We start from the raw sequence: 12,875 nt of genomic DNA, 5'->3' as shown, positions 1-12,875 counted from the left end.
GAAACGTATCATGGACACTACTAAGTTCTTCTACCGTGGGTTCAACTTTCCATGGCAAGTGAGTATCCCAACTTCCACCAAAGTCCATCACACAAACACATAGCATGTCTCCCAAGGTCTGTATTGTCCGTTTGAAGGTGAAAGGTTGTGCTAAGATCCATCTGTGATTCAAATGCCTTCTGAAGCGTTTGCCAAATCCTTGGCACAAAACGACCATCTCAGTCGGAAATGATAAAAACAGGCACTCCATGACGTGCCACAATCTCCTCGAGGTATATCTCTGCTAACTTCTTCGTGCTATCTTCCTCATGATTCGGTAGGAAATGCGCGGACTTTGTGAGTCGATCACAATTATTCGAATCATATCATGACCTTTTTAGGTTCTTGGTAACTTGGTAATGATATCCATTGGTATCTGTTCCCACTTCCACAAGGGAATCTCAGGTTGTTGCAGCAACTCTGATGGTTTCTTGTACTCCGCCTTAACTTTGGCATAAGTAAGACAGTTACCTACATATGTAGCAATATTGGCTTTCATCTTGGACTGCCAATAAAAGTCTTGGTACATCCTATCGGATCCAGGATGGATGGAGTACCTTGACTTATGAGTTTTATTCGAAATAAGTGCCCGTAGATTGCCGAAGAATGGAACCCAAATTAGCTCCAGGAAGTATAATGTTCCATTTTCACTAGGCAACGATTGCGCTTCCAATCCACGTAATGCTTCAGCTCGTAGGTTCTCCGGTTTGAGCGCCTCTTGCTCAGCTTCACGAATCCAGGTAGCGAGATTTGTTTGTATGGTCATTTCTAAGGCTCGCATCCTTAGTGGTTTTGCGCGTTCCTTGCAGCTCAAGGCGTCTGCTACAACGCTCGCCCTGTCCAGGTTATACTTAATCTCATAGTCGTAATCATTCAATAGCTCAGTCCATCTTCGTTATCTCGTGTTTAATTCTTTCTGATCGACAATGTGCTGCAAGCTTTTCTGATCTCTAAAGGTCGTGCAACGAGTGCCATACGAGTAATGACGCCAAAACTCCAACGCGAATATCATAGCTCCTAACTCAAGGTCATGCGTCATATAGTTCTTCTCATTCTCCACGTGACCTAAGAATTGCACCACGTGAATACAAAATTCGCACTGCGACAGCTTAGCGTACAACTGTTCTTTCTTCAAAAGTTTTAAGATAACTCGCAGATGTTGCTCATGTCCTTCCTTGGTCTCCGGGTATACAAGGATGCCATGGATAAACACAATTACAAACTTATCCATGTACGGCTTACAAACCTGATTCACGAGATCCATGGATACTGCCGGTGCGTTTGCTAAGCCGAACGACGTGACAAGAAACTCGTAATGTCCATAACGAGTCCTAACGGACGTTTTAGGGATACTTCTTCTTGTATTCGAAGTTGAGGACACCCTGACCTCAAGTCGATCTTCGAGTAGTAACTAGAGCCTTGTAATTGGCCGAACAAGTCATCAATCCTCGGCAAAGGATACCGATTCTTGATGGCTAACTTATTCGATTCCCTGAAGTCGATGCACAAACGGAAACTGCCATCTTTCTTTTTAACAAATAGCATTAGAGCTCCCCAAGGCGAGAAGCTTGGTTTGATGAATCCTTCATTCTAGCAGTTCTTGTAGTTGAGTCGTTAGTCCTTGTATCTCGAACGAAGTTATTCGGTAAGGTGCCTTCGCCACGGGTGCTGCTCCTGGCACTAGGTTTATCCTAAACTCCCCTCGCTGCTGTGGAGGTAACCCAGGCAAGCCTTCGGGAAGGACTTCTGGAATTTCCTTCACAACGGGGATATCTTCTAACTCCGGCTCCTTGGTCTCCTTATGAGTAAGGAAGGCTATGCAACCCTATTCGGAGGCACTTATGTGCCTTTTTGACCGATGTGGGATGCCGCCATCCACCGCCTTATGGGCCCAGCGCCCTCGCATCGACTGCATGAAGGCTATGGACTAAGTGTTTCATCATTCACAAGAGGGATGCGAATGATTTTTCTCATGACATCAACTTCGGCTCTACTCTTAGATAGCCAATCCATGCTGACTATAACATCATAACTTCCCAACTCAATAGGTAGGAGTTTCAATAGAAAATTCCAGCTCTCTAAGTTCCAAAATACAATCTTTAATAACTTCATCCTTTTTACTAATTTCCCATTTACTAACGCTATAGAATATGGGACGTCTAGCTTACTTGAAACTAGGCCAAGTAGGTTCTTAAGTTTTATAGATACAAGCTAAAGTCGACGCCAGTATCAATCAAAATGGATGCATAGTGTTGGTTAATAGGGAACGTACCCGTAACCGCATTTGGATCCCGATGTGCTTCACGAGCTCCGATCGTGAAGATTCTCTTGCGCTTGGTTCTTCCTAGGGCAATCCTTCCTAAAGTGCCCCACGTCGCCACAGTTGAAGCAACCTGGAACTCTACCATTATCGTTTCCGTCTTGGTTGCAGTTATCATTTCCTCCTTGTTTGGAATATTTCGCCCAACATGCATCCTTGTTGTGTCCTTCTTTTCCACATCTGTCGCACTTAGGCCTCAGGCATCGACCTTCATGGTGAAACTTACATTCGTCACACCTTGGCTTAGTCCCCAAATACACCTTACCACCGGCCTTATTAGTGGTTCCATAAGCTTTCATGCCACGAGGCGGGTTCGCTTCCCTTCTTTTGTTTGCATTAGAGATGTTGTAACTGACTTGGGTGCCTAGCTTCAGGTTTGAAAACTTTCTTTTGTTGTTGCCTGAAGACTCCACATGAGTCTCCTTCTTGTTTGCCTCGGATTCCGAAAACTTTCCCATTCAAAGAGCTTCTTCAGTAAGCGTAACACTCAAATCGATAGCCTCCGCGATGGTTGGAGGCTTTGCGGCGGTAACCATGCTTAGGATTTGAGGCGCAAGTCCCCAAATTTACCGCTCGATTCTCTTGAATTTCGGCTCGACGAGATAGGGAACGACCCTTGATAAATCATGGAAGCGCTGGATATACTCGGCTATTTTCGGACCATCCATCTTTAAGTTCCAGAATTCCGTCTCAAGTTTCTGAATTTCAGCCCGTGAGCAGTACTTCTTGCGCATTAACTCTTTTAGCCCATCCCATGTTAATGCGTATGCAGCAGTTTCGCCCAGTGTCTGGACTTGGAGGTTCCACCATGAAAGCGCTCCATCCAGAAACAACCCAGAAATATATGTAACCCTTTGTTCTGGAGCACACTTGCTCATCCTCAATACATAGTCAGTTTTCTCTACCCAGCGTACGAAAGCGACAGCACCCCAGTGCCATCAAAGTTAAGGGGCTTGCAATCCAGGAACTGCCTGTAGGTACAGCCGATTGGGGGGTTATTTCCAGAGGTACCACCGCTATGCTCGGAGCGGTTGGCCTCATTCTGGGCAATAGCTTGTGAGATGCGCTCTTGCAGTTCGGCTTCTGTCCTTGGTAACGTATTAGTGTCTGTGTCACGTCTGGGCGGCATTTTCTTCTGGCAAAGAGGTATGGGGTAGGTTAGACAACATTCACCAATAATTGTCTATGAGGTATATATCACCACAAGCAAACATGTAATCACCTAATGTCACATGCATATATAATCGACAATGTATAAATAAGAAAACAACTACTGAGCTTTCATATATGTTCGACAACTTGACACATTGTTTTTAATAGAGGAAAACAAAATGAGCTCGAGGTTACATCACCTCGGTCATTCAAGTTCCATAATATGAAAGTAGTAGTTATTTTCCTTCTACCTTGGGATCTCGTCTGGACAAGAGTGTCGTCAATCTCGTTTCACAAAAGCCACAGGGATCTCGTCCTGCTGATAAGGTTGTTGCCCAAGGTTACCACCTCCGCCTCGCCGTTACTACCGTAGTCAGGCACCTTCGCATTCGAGGGGGAAGGATAGCCATCTCCTACGGAATCAAGCTCAGGGTCTCGCTTGGTAATCGCATTAGCCATAAGCTCCGCAGCAAACGCGAGGTCGATGGTCTCATTGTGCGAGTCAAGAACAATAATGGAATTCGAAGCCGAAGGTATCTCGTTCAAGTCAATAATTATTCCATACATTTATACGCATATATATTAATGAATAAATATGTTACTTAGTATAAACAGGAAAATAAATGCATCATGTCACATATAACTCTCGTTTGTCCTTTCGGGGGGTCATTTTGTCTTTGGCAAGTCTATCTCACGTAGACTATACCTCATTTGGCATGTCAGTTGAGGTATTCTCCTCCCTACTAATGTCCTTGCTTTGTCTTTCCTTTGAAAAATGTTTGACTCATGGATCTTGGCGCTTTCGTAAATGCAATGAAAAACCTTTTTGTAAAATTGTTTTCGTGAGAGAGTCCTAGTGATTGTAGTCTAGACTCGAGAAGGAATCCTAGTTCACTACAATCGAAGCTCTGATACCAAACTGTCACACCTTGACTTTTGTGGAAGCGTATGCATGTGACTTATTCAGTTTTCGTTGCATTCTATTATAATAAACAACTATATGATTTAAAATGATGTTCATCCATTCATAAAGTTTAAAACATTACATACACCATCATTTAAGTTTCAGACAACACAACCTCTACTTAAGTTACAAATCAACAAAAGTGGATGACATCTAAACTTGAAATTTATATCCTGAAAACAACACCAGCGCCCAAGATCCAACTTGTTCCCTGAAATACATGTAATTTTGAAAACATCAACAAAAGTTGAGCGAGTTCATGTATTTTGTATGAGTTCCAATAACTTGTAAACAATTGAGAGACTCCTTTGAAAACAGGTATGAAAAGCGTCTATGAACAGATCAGTTAATGTTTTGCAAGGACATTAATGTATGTGAAGAAATAGGGAGTACTCAACCCGAGTGGGCTATTATTAGTGTCGAATTCCCTCGACTGTGTCGAATCACCTCGACTGTGTCGAATCACCTCGACTGTGTCAAATCCCCTCGACTGTGTCGAATCCCCTCGACTGTGTCAAATCCCCTTGACTGTATCAAATCCCCTTGACTGTGTCAAATCACCTTGACTGTGTCAAATCACCTTGACCGTTGTCGAATCACCTCGACTGGGACACTAAAGCACTCTAAGTGGTCACACAAGGACCCTGAGTGGGGCTCGGCCGTACCCGTTAGATCTAACCTTTGTCCATGTTTCTTATGAGAGTTATTGGCATTTCAGTTTCAGCCTATGCTGACATGATCTAATAGTTCATTTCAAAGCCAAATCATACCATTGAAACATATGTAACATGTATTTCACCCCCGAGAGTTATAAATCCGAAAACAGTTAAGAGAAAAGGGGGACATGAACTCACAATTTTGCGTCCTATTGTCTCGTATACTCAAGGGTCCTTCTATGAGTCGTACAACTACCTACACACGTACCATGATTTATTAGGCGTTTAGGTCGTGTAACGACTCTTAGTCTTAGGTATTATGACTTATTTTGAAAGTTCTTGGTATACTTTGAGTTACATCATTGATGTTCATTATTTTATTTCAAAGTATATAATTATTAGTTAAAATAATAATATTTTAACTTAAATTATATTCATCCAATTATTTGTAATATTGTCAAAGTAATATATTTTTGCCTTAGTTCAATTTGTAATTCCTTTCATGAATATTTCCCAAGTATGGGTATAATTATTCTTGTGTATTTTACTAAGTATTTGTGGTGTATTCCGGTGTGTATTTGTACATACGAGAATACGTATTTTCTTGTATTCATTAAGTATTTCATACTTAATCTTGTATTTAATTATCCGGAATATTATTTTTAATCAATTAAAAATCACCATTTTATATTCTTAAAATGTATGTATTTTAAGAAGACTTTTATAGAAAAATATCTATAAATCTTTCTAGGCAAAAATTATTATACTTTCATATAAACCTCAAAAATATTATATTTCTAAGTTTAACTTAGGAAATATTTATAATTTCATTTTTCATCCAAAATAATATATCCTCAATTTGTTTAAGAAAATATATATTTTCTTCAAAAATAATATATCTTCTAATAGTTCAAGAAAAAATATATATTTTTCTCCACTCAAAAATAATATATTTTCTAATTGACAAAATGTGATATATTTTGTAATAACTAGTAAAAACCAAACTTTCCATCATTTTGGTTTCCAAAATACCGTTTAACTCGTTTGTCAAAATATGTGAATTTAATTCCGGAATATATATATATATATATATATATATATATATATATATATATATATATATATATATATATATATATAGTCCATAGTCCTTGTTCGGTTTGTCCAGTATTCGGGTATAATTTATATATTTATTTTCTTGAAATTTTGGTATTATTGTGTATTAATATTTTGGGTATTTTGTTAAGTTATATTATTTTCAAGTTTCTAAAATAATATAACTAATACACATAATATACAAGTAACACACAAATTGTGACTTACCATGAGCCAAAATCATACAATTTACACTACATCATGAACTTGAAGTTTTGTAAAAACTTGTAGTAACTTAGTATGTTATTTAGTAGGTTTAGTTACCCTTTAAAACATGGTTATTTGTTTATAAATCTCATTCTTGTAAAAGTTAGTTCTTTACAACTTGTAGGATGATTTTTCTAAAAATAATTCTTTTGTATTTTTCTTGTTACAAACATGTTTCTAGTCTTAATTTAACACTAAAAATATGATTAGTTTCTTTAAAATTAATGATCTTTTAAATCTTGTAAATAACTTTAGTTTCTTGAGAAAATCATTTTTGAAATCATCGTTTTACAAGACTTATAACATGTTTCAATCATCATCATACACAAAAACAACTTCATTTTTCAAGCTCATGCTTACATAAAGGATGATCACTTTTATTTTTACAAGATTCATCCTTTCACTTGCTAGATCATGTGTTTAATCACAATCTAGCAAGCTTCTTATGATGCTCAACATCATAATCACAAGAAATCATCAATCATGTATCACACACACACACTAAAACACTTAGATTCTTATGTTAGTAAACCTTATGTGAAAGTTCATCTTCATGATTCTTTATGATTCTTATGTTTAACAACTTACATAATCTTTTAACCATCAAAATAAGAAGTAAAATTAAGTTACAAGAGGCTTACTACTAGCTCAAGGGCTAGGGAAGAAACTTGGATGAAGATGATGAAGATTTAAGTGGTTAATAGCTCCTTGATGAGGTCTTTCAACTTCCAAAGCTTCCCGCCTTCTTAGATATGCTTAATTCACCTTAAGATGCTCTTAGAATGTACGGAAATGTTTTGAAAAATGGTGGAGTAGAGAAGAGGGTGTTGGCCGAGAATGGTAGAGGAAGGAGAAGGTGTGTTGTGTTGTTTGAATGTGTTAGATTGTTGAGGACTAGGATCTTGTGATTATACAAAACAATCTCCCAACATTAAATTAACTCATGGTTCTTATGTTGGAATTTAACTCAACATATCTATTAAAATATTCAAAAAAATCTAATGTGGGGCCCTATGTAACCGTCCACATTAGAGGGAGGGGGGGGGGGGTACTAGTTTGTTTTCAAATCTTAGTTAGGAAATTTGGTTAGAAAGTAAGGGTATTAGTTAGTGTTTAATGTGTTTAGGGTTTTTAAGATGTGTTATGATGTTTGGTGACCATAACTAGCTTGGTAATGTTAAAACAATGCTTCTAGTGAAAATTTGGTGTTTCGGGTAGTGTCCGGTTATTCGGTTGGTTACCGGTTCGTTAAGGTGCTAAATTACGCAGTTTAGTGTGCTTTATGTTCCCTTTTCTGACAGTTTTGATTCCCGACACTTAGGAAAGTATTCTGGACCATTAAACCAATATTCTGCATTATATGTAGTTGTTAAAATGTTGAAAATTGCTGAATTTGGTTGTTTTCTACAGAATTCTACAGTTTTAGTGTGTTTCTGGCACTTTCCGGCACCTAGATCATCACTAGGAAGGTAGTTTTGTAATCCCTACTTTTCTGCACACTATTTTAGTGTAACTCTTGGTTTCGGGCTCATTCTGTGTCTTAACATTATGTCTGCCTGAGTACAGAACTCCCGTTGGTACTTATGATTTGTCTGATAACAGTGCTAGCTTTGTTTTGTGCACTAATTTGAACCATATTGTGTTGCCTATAGTAATGATGAAAAATCTTGCAACATGAAATGCCTTTGCATGTATATGACAGTGATCAGAAATTCATTCGTCTTGTTAACTCAATCATGCACAGTCATTAAAGCACAGATTACTGTTTATTATTATGCGGAATTCATGGAAACGTGCCAGTTGTCACATTAGAAACACCGCCGTCGCCCTCACTGTCGCCGCCGTGAGCGGCGGCGCTGCTCCCAACCTCTGTCTCTCTCTCTCTCTCTATCTCGTCTTTGTGCTTCTCTCTCTCTCACCTCTCTTTCTTCCTGTCTTCTCTGTCTTTTGTCGCTACAGCCGTGCGCCGCCACCGTCATGGTGGCTAGCCGCGTATTCTCGATTAACAGGGGTATGGGTGTTACTGGTGGTTGTTGAGGGACCGGAGAGCCGCCGGAACCGAAACCGGCTCCACCGGTCGCCGATCAGAAAGACGAGGGTGGGGGTGGGGGGTTGTCGGCTGCCTGTTCATCGGAGGGTGAGGGAGGATCTTGAGGAAGATGAAGGCAGACACCGGTCATCGGAATGGTACAACGGGGAGTGGGTGCGGCTGCAGATTACGTGGGAGGGGGGATCAGAGAAGATGAAGCTAACTCATGAACAAATGAAGAGATGAAGCTCCTGTCATCTGGTTTGGTTTTCGAAGATGAAGAAGAGAGAGGAAAATGAAAGAAGACAAAATGAGGAGAGACATGTCTGGTAGATTTAAATGAAGAGAGAGGGTGAGATTTGACATTTGGGGTAAATGATCAAACTATCCCTTTTTCTGATTGGTTGAGATTGGTTCTCGCGGTTCTTACAACTTGGGGTGGTTTTCATTTTAGCGCTCCTATATATATATATATATATATATATATATATATATATATATATATATATATATATATATATATATATAGGACAAAGATCCGTTAGGAACCACCCTTTATTGCGAGAACCGCGAGAACCAATGTGAACACAATCAAAAATGCCTAAAAATAGCTAAAAAAACACACAAAATTTTTTTTTTAATATTTTTATATAAAAATCGCTACTTTTAGCAGCCAAAAAATATTTAAAAAAATTTTAGACTTTTTTAGGTTTTTTGGGGGGTTTAGTTTTTAGCATTTTAGCTTGGTGGGGGGGGGGGGGGGGGGGGTAGGTTTTTTTAGGTTTTTTAGTTTTTAGCATTTAGCTTGGGGGGGGGGGGTTGGGGGGTTTAGGTTTTTGGGGGGTGGGGGTTAGGTTTTTTTAGGGTTTTTTTAGCTATTTTAGGTTGTGTTCACATTGGTTATCGCGGTTCTCGCAATAAAGGTGGTTCTCGCATGAACCTTACCTATATATATATATATATATATATATAGAGAGAGAGAGAGAGCGCGCGCGAGAGAGAGACGTCTCTATATATACGATATGTGTCGGAATTGTATCGGTTCCTACAATATATATGTACGTGGAAAGAGGGGGGGGGGGCGTCTAATTTGAATATAGAACAACTAATTAAAGGGACTTGAATGGTAGTTAAAGTATTACTTAATGTCATCTTTTTTGGAAAGTTGATCAATAAAAAGTCCAGGGATGATTGCTGCAACACATTCTCTTGTTTCAGCAGTATATAACATGTACGACCCATGTGTGTTATCATGAACCAAATGGATATGATCAATTCCGAGAAAACATGTGTGACGAGTGCAGATTTGAACGGCAAAGATAACATACCAGATGAAAGTTTACCTGGAGGTCTCAAGAAAAAGCTATTGCCAAAACACATCGCCATGATAGTTGACGGTAATCGTAGGTGGGCAGTGCAAAAAGGTTTGTCTGCTATGTTTGGTCACAATGCTGGCAGAATGATACTAATGCCTCTTCTCCGGCTATGTTCGAAACTAGAGATCAAAGTCGTATCATTTTTTGTATTTTCTACTGAAAATTGGCGTCGGCCAACTGTAAGTACGCGGCTTGATCTCCTTTCAGTTTTGATATATACTCCGTACTCGACGTAAGCAGTAGAAAAGAACTATATTTTCCATTTTTTATAAATGAAAATATTGAAAGTTTGTGACTATTTTGTACGTCTATCAAATCTAAGGATGTTATTGAGAAGAACATTAAATTTATAACTTACATATCAGTAAAATAACCATATAATAAATTTGACTTAAAATGTAGAAAAGAATTATCTTCAATCTAGAACTTGAATAACATTTTTTATATATATTGTGCAGGAGGAAATTAATTTTCTCATGAAGGTGGTGGAAGATTTATTAAGGGTAGATGGGGAAGAACTTCATAGGTATGCTCTAAATTAAAATCTTCAAAATTATAAGAATAAAAAGTTATGATATCACTACGCAAACCAATTTGTCGCTTTTTTGTCACAAAACTAAGACTCTTTCTTGTTTGTTGGAACTTCGTAGGAAAAGTGTTGGCGTTTTCGTTAGTAGGAAATGCGTAGGAAATTTTAGTAGAAATAGTAACAATTTTCTAGTAGTGTGTTAAATCATGAAGAAAAACATAAGTTCTTTTAAAATCAATATTGGTAAAAGTGGATATTTATTATATATAAAAGGAATATTAGATTTTAATAATCCCAACTATTCGCCGTTAGCCGCCAACAGTTCCAACTTTAAAAATAACCACTGGTAGTCCCAACTATTGAGATATTGGCCACCAATGGACCCTGACTAACAGACTCCTAACACCATTAGTCTCTAGTCGCCAGAAAACCGTTTTTGGTTGGAAAACTCATATTTGGCTGGAAAACTCAGTATTTTCGTCCCAACCTCTTTGTAACCTTATTACGAACCTTTAGGAACCTTTTCCTAGTAAAAACCCCAATTATTTAAGTCACCGGAAAACTTATTTTTTGCCGGAAAACTTCTTTGTGGCCGGAAAACTCAATTTTTAGCCGGAAAACTCAACATTTTTGTCCCAAGCCTCTTTGTATCCTTATATCGGACCTTTAGAAACCTTTTTCTGGCCAAAAACGGTTTTCCGACGACCGTAGACTAACGGCGTTAGGGTTCTGTTAGTCAGGGTCCAATGGTCAGGTCAATATGTCAATAGTTGGGACTGCCAATGGTTATTTTTTAAGCTGGAACTATTGGCGGCCAACGACGAATAGTTGAGATTATTAAAATCCAATATTCCTATATGAAAATGACACCAGAATTAGAAAATGGAACATCATAGTGATTTTTGTATCAATCCTCTCTTTATGGTATTTACTATTTACTTCATATGCATGTCACATAGTCATGGTTGTCGAGTAAGCGTGATGGGGGACAAATCAAAGCTTTCGGAGACGCTACAAAAACTATCAACAGAAATCGAGGAGAAATCACGAACGAATTCAGGAACACATATCATTTTTGCAATCAACTACAGTGGTAAACATGACATAATTAAAGCTTGCAAGAACCTTGCTACCCAAGTCAAAGATGGTGTTATTCTACCAAACCAAATTAATGAAAACATTTTCGCACAACAACTCTATACCAACTATATTGATTTTCCTTGCCCGGATCTGGTCATACGTACAAGTGGCGAAATTAGGATCAGTAATTTTATGTTGTGGCAGATGGCATACAGCAAGCTTTATTTCACGAAGAAATATTTTCCTGATTTTGGAGAAAATGATCTCATTGAGGCTTTACGTGCATTTCAAAGGACACAATGATGTTTGTGTTAGCTCAATAAATAAAGTGGATGTATTTTCGAATCGAATGTTAGTTTTGAATAAGGTTGCAGTTTCTGATTTAGCCTTGTAAGCCTTACGTGTATCTTTTTCTCATTAGTTGTTGGAATTATAATAATCATTGCATACATGTGTTGGTGATGATTTTCTTACATCTAAATAACAATTAACCGTTAACCGTATATTTATTAGCAAGGCATTGAACCCTTATAACTATTTTTTATGGAGGACAAATATCATACCACTATACTACTTTATCAAAGAGATGAAGTTTTTAGTTAAAGAAAGTAAGATTGTGACATCTATTCAACTTTATTAATCAAACGGGTTAGTTTTGGTTTTGTTTAATTAAAGTAATTATGAGACACAATTTATCGAAATTGACAATGTGTTTCATTTAAACTAAAGAGTAAAATGCCAAAATGGTCCCGAGGTTTGGTCACTTTTCTCACTTTAGTCCAAAACTTAAATCTTGTGAATCTGGGTCCATATGGTTTTAATTTTGTTGCCATTTTCATCCAAAAGCAAAATCTGATCAGATTTTTTCAGTTAACATCCAGCTTTTTGTCTTTTTTCTCTCTTTTAATGAAGGGCAAAATTGTCAGATTTTTTTTTAATTTGTTATAAGAAAACGTTAAAAGACCATTTTACTCTTTATTAAAAGGGAGAAAAAAGACAAAAAAAAATTGGATGTTAACTGAAAAATCTGATCAGATTTTGATTTTGAATGAAAATGATAACAAAATTGAAGTCACAGGGACCCAGATTCAAAAGGTTTGAGTTTTGGACCAAATTAACAAAAGTGACCAAACCTCAAAGACCATTTTTACAGTTCTGTAAACTAAACAACGTTTCTAGTAGAAGTGGCATATAAGTGTAGTAAAAATGTTTTTTTCCCAAGTGGTTTAACATTGTAGTCTTATGGTAGGTTTAGTCGGCCGTTAAGAAAATGTCAAATGGTGATGGCATAATTTAATTCTTGAATATTAATAATCTAGAAAAGTATACGTTTCAGCAATACAAATTAAAGTTAATCTCCGGAACTAT

General features: G+C 37.6%; 2 protein-coding genes across 2 annotated transcripts; one reads left to right on the top strand and one right to left on the bottom strand.

The window, feature by feature from the left end:
* Positions 1–376: 376 nt before the first annotated feature.
* LOC110870280 lies at positions 377–1,303 on the bottom strand. Its single transcript, XM_022119468.1, has 2 exons — positions 1,017–1,303; positions 377–875 (listed from the first exon to the last, which is right to left on the bottom strand). The coding sequence occupies exons 1-2, from the start codon at positions 1,301–1,303 to the stop codon at positions 377–379; spliced, it is 786 nt and encodes a 261-aa protein (XP_021975160.1).
* Positions 1,304–9,724: 8,421 nt separating this feature from the next.
* Positions 9,725–11,954, top strand: LOC110873283 (dehydrodolichyl diphosphate synthase 2). Its single transcript, XM_022122217.2, has 3 exons — positions 9,725–10,077; positions 10,357–10,424; positions 11,387–11,954. The coding sequence occupies exons 1-3, from the start codon at positions 9,763–9,765 to the stop codon at positions 11,808–11,810; spliced, it is 807 nt and encodes a 268-aa protein (XP_021977909.1). The 5' UTR covers positions 9,725–9,762; the 3' UTR covers positions 11,811–11,954.
* Positions 11,955–12,875: the final 921 nt, after the last annotated feature.

The sequence above is a fragment of the Helianthus annuus genome, chromosome 8 (assembly GCF_002127325.2).
Source record: "Helianthus annuus cultivar XRQ/B chromosome 8, HanXRQr2.0-SUNRISE, whole genome shotgun sequence".
In the NCBI taxonomy this organism is placed as follows: Eukaryota; Viridiplantae; Streptophyta; class Magnoliopsida; order Asterales; family Asteraceae; genus Helianthus; species Helianthus annuus.
This window is presented reverse-complemented; position numbering and strand designations above follow the sequence as displayed.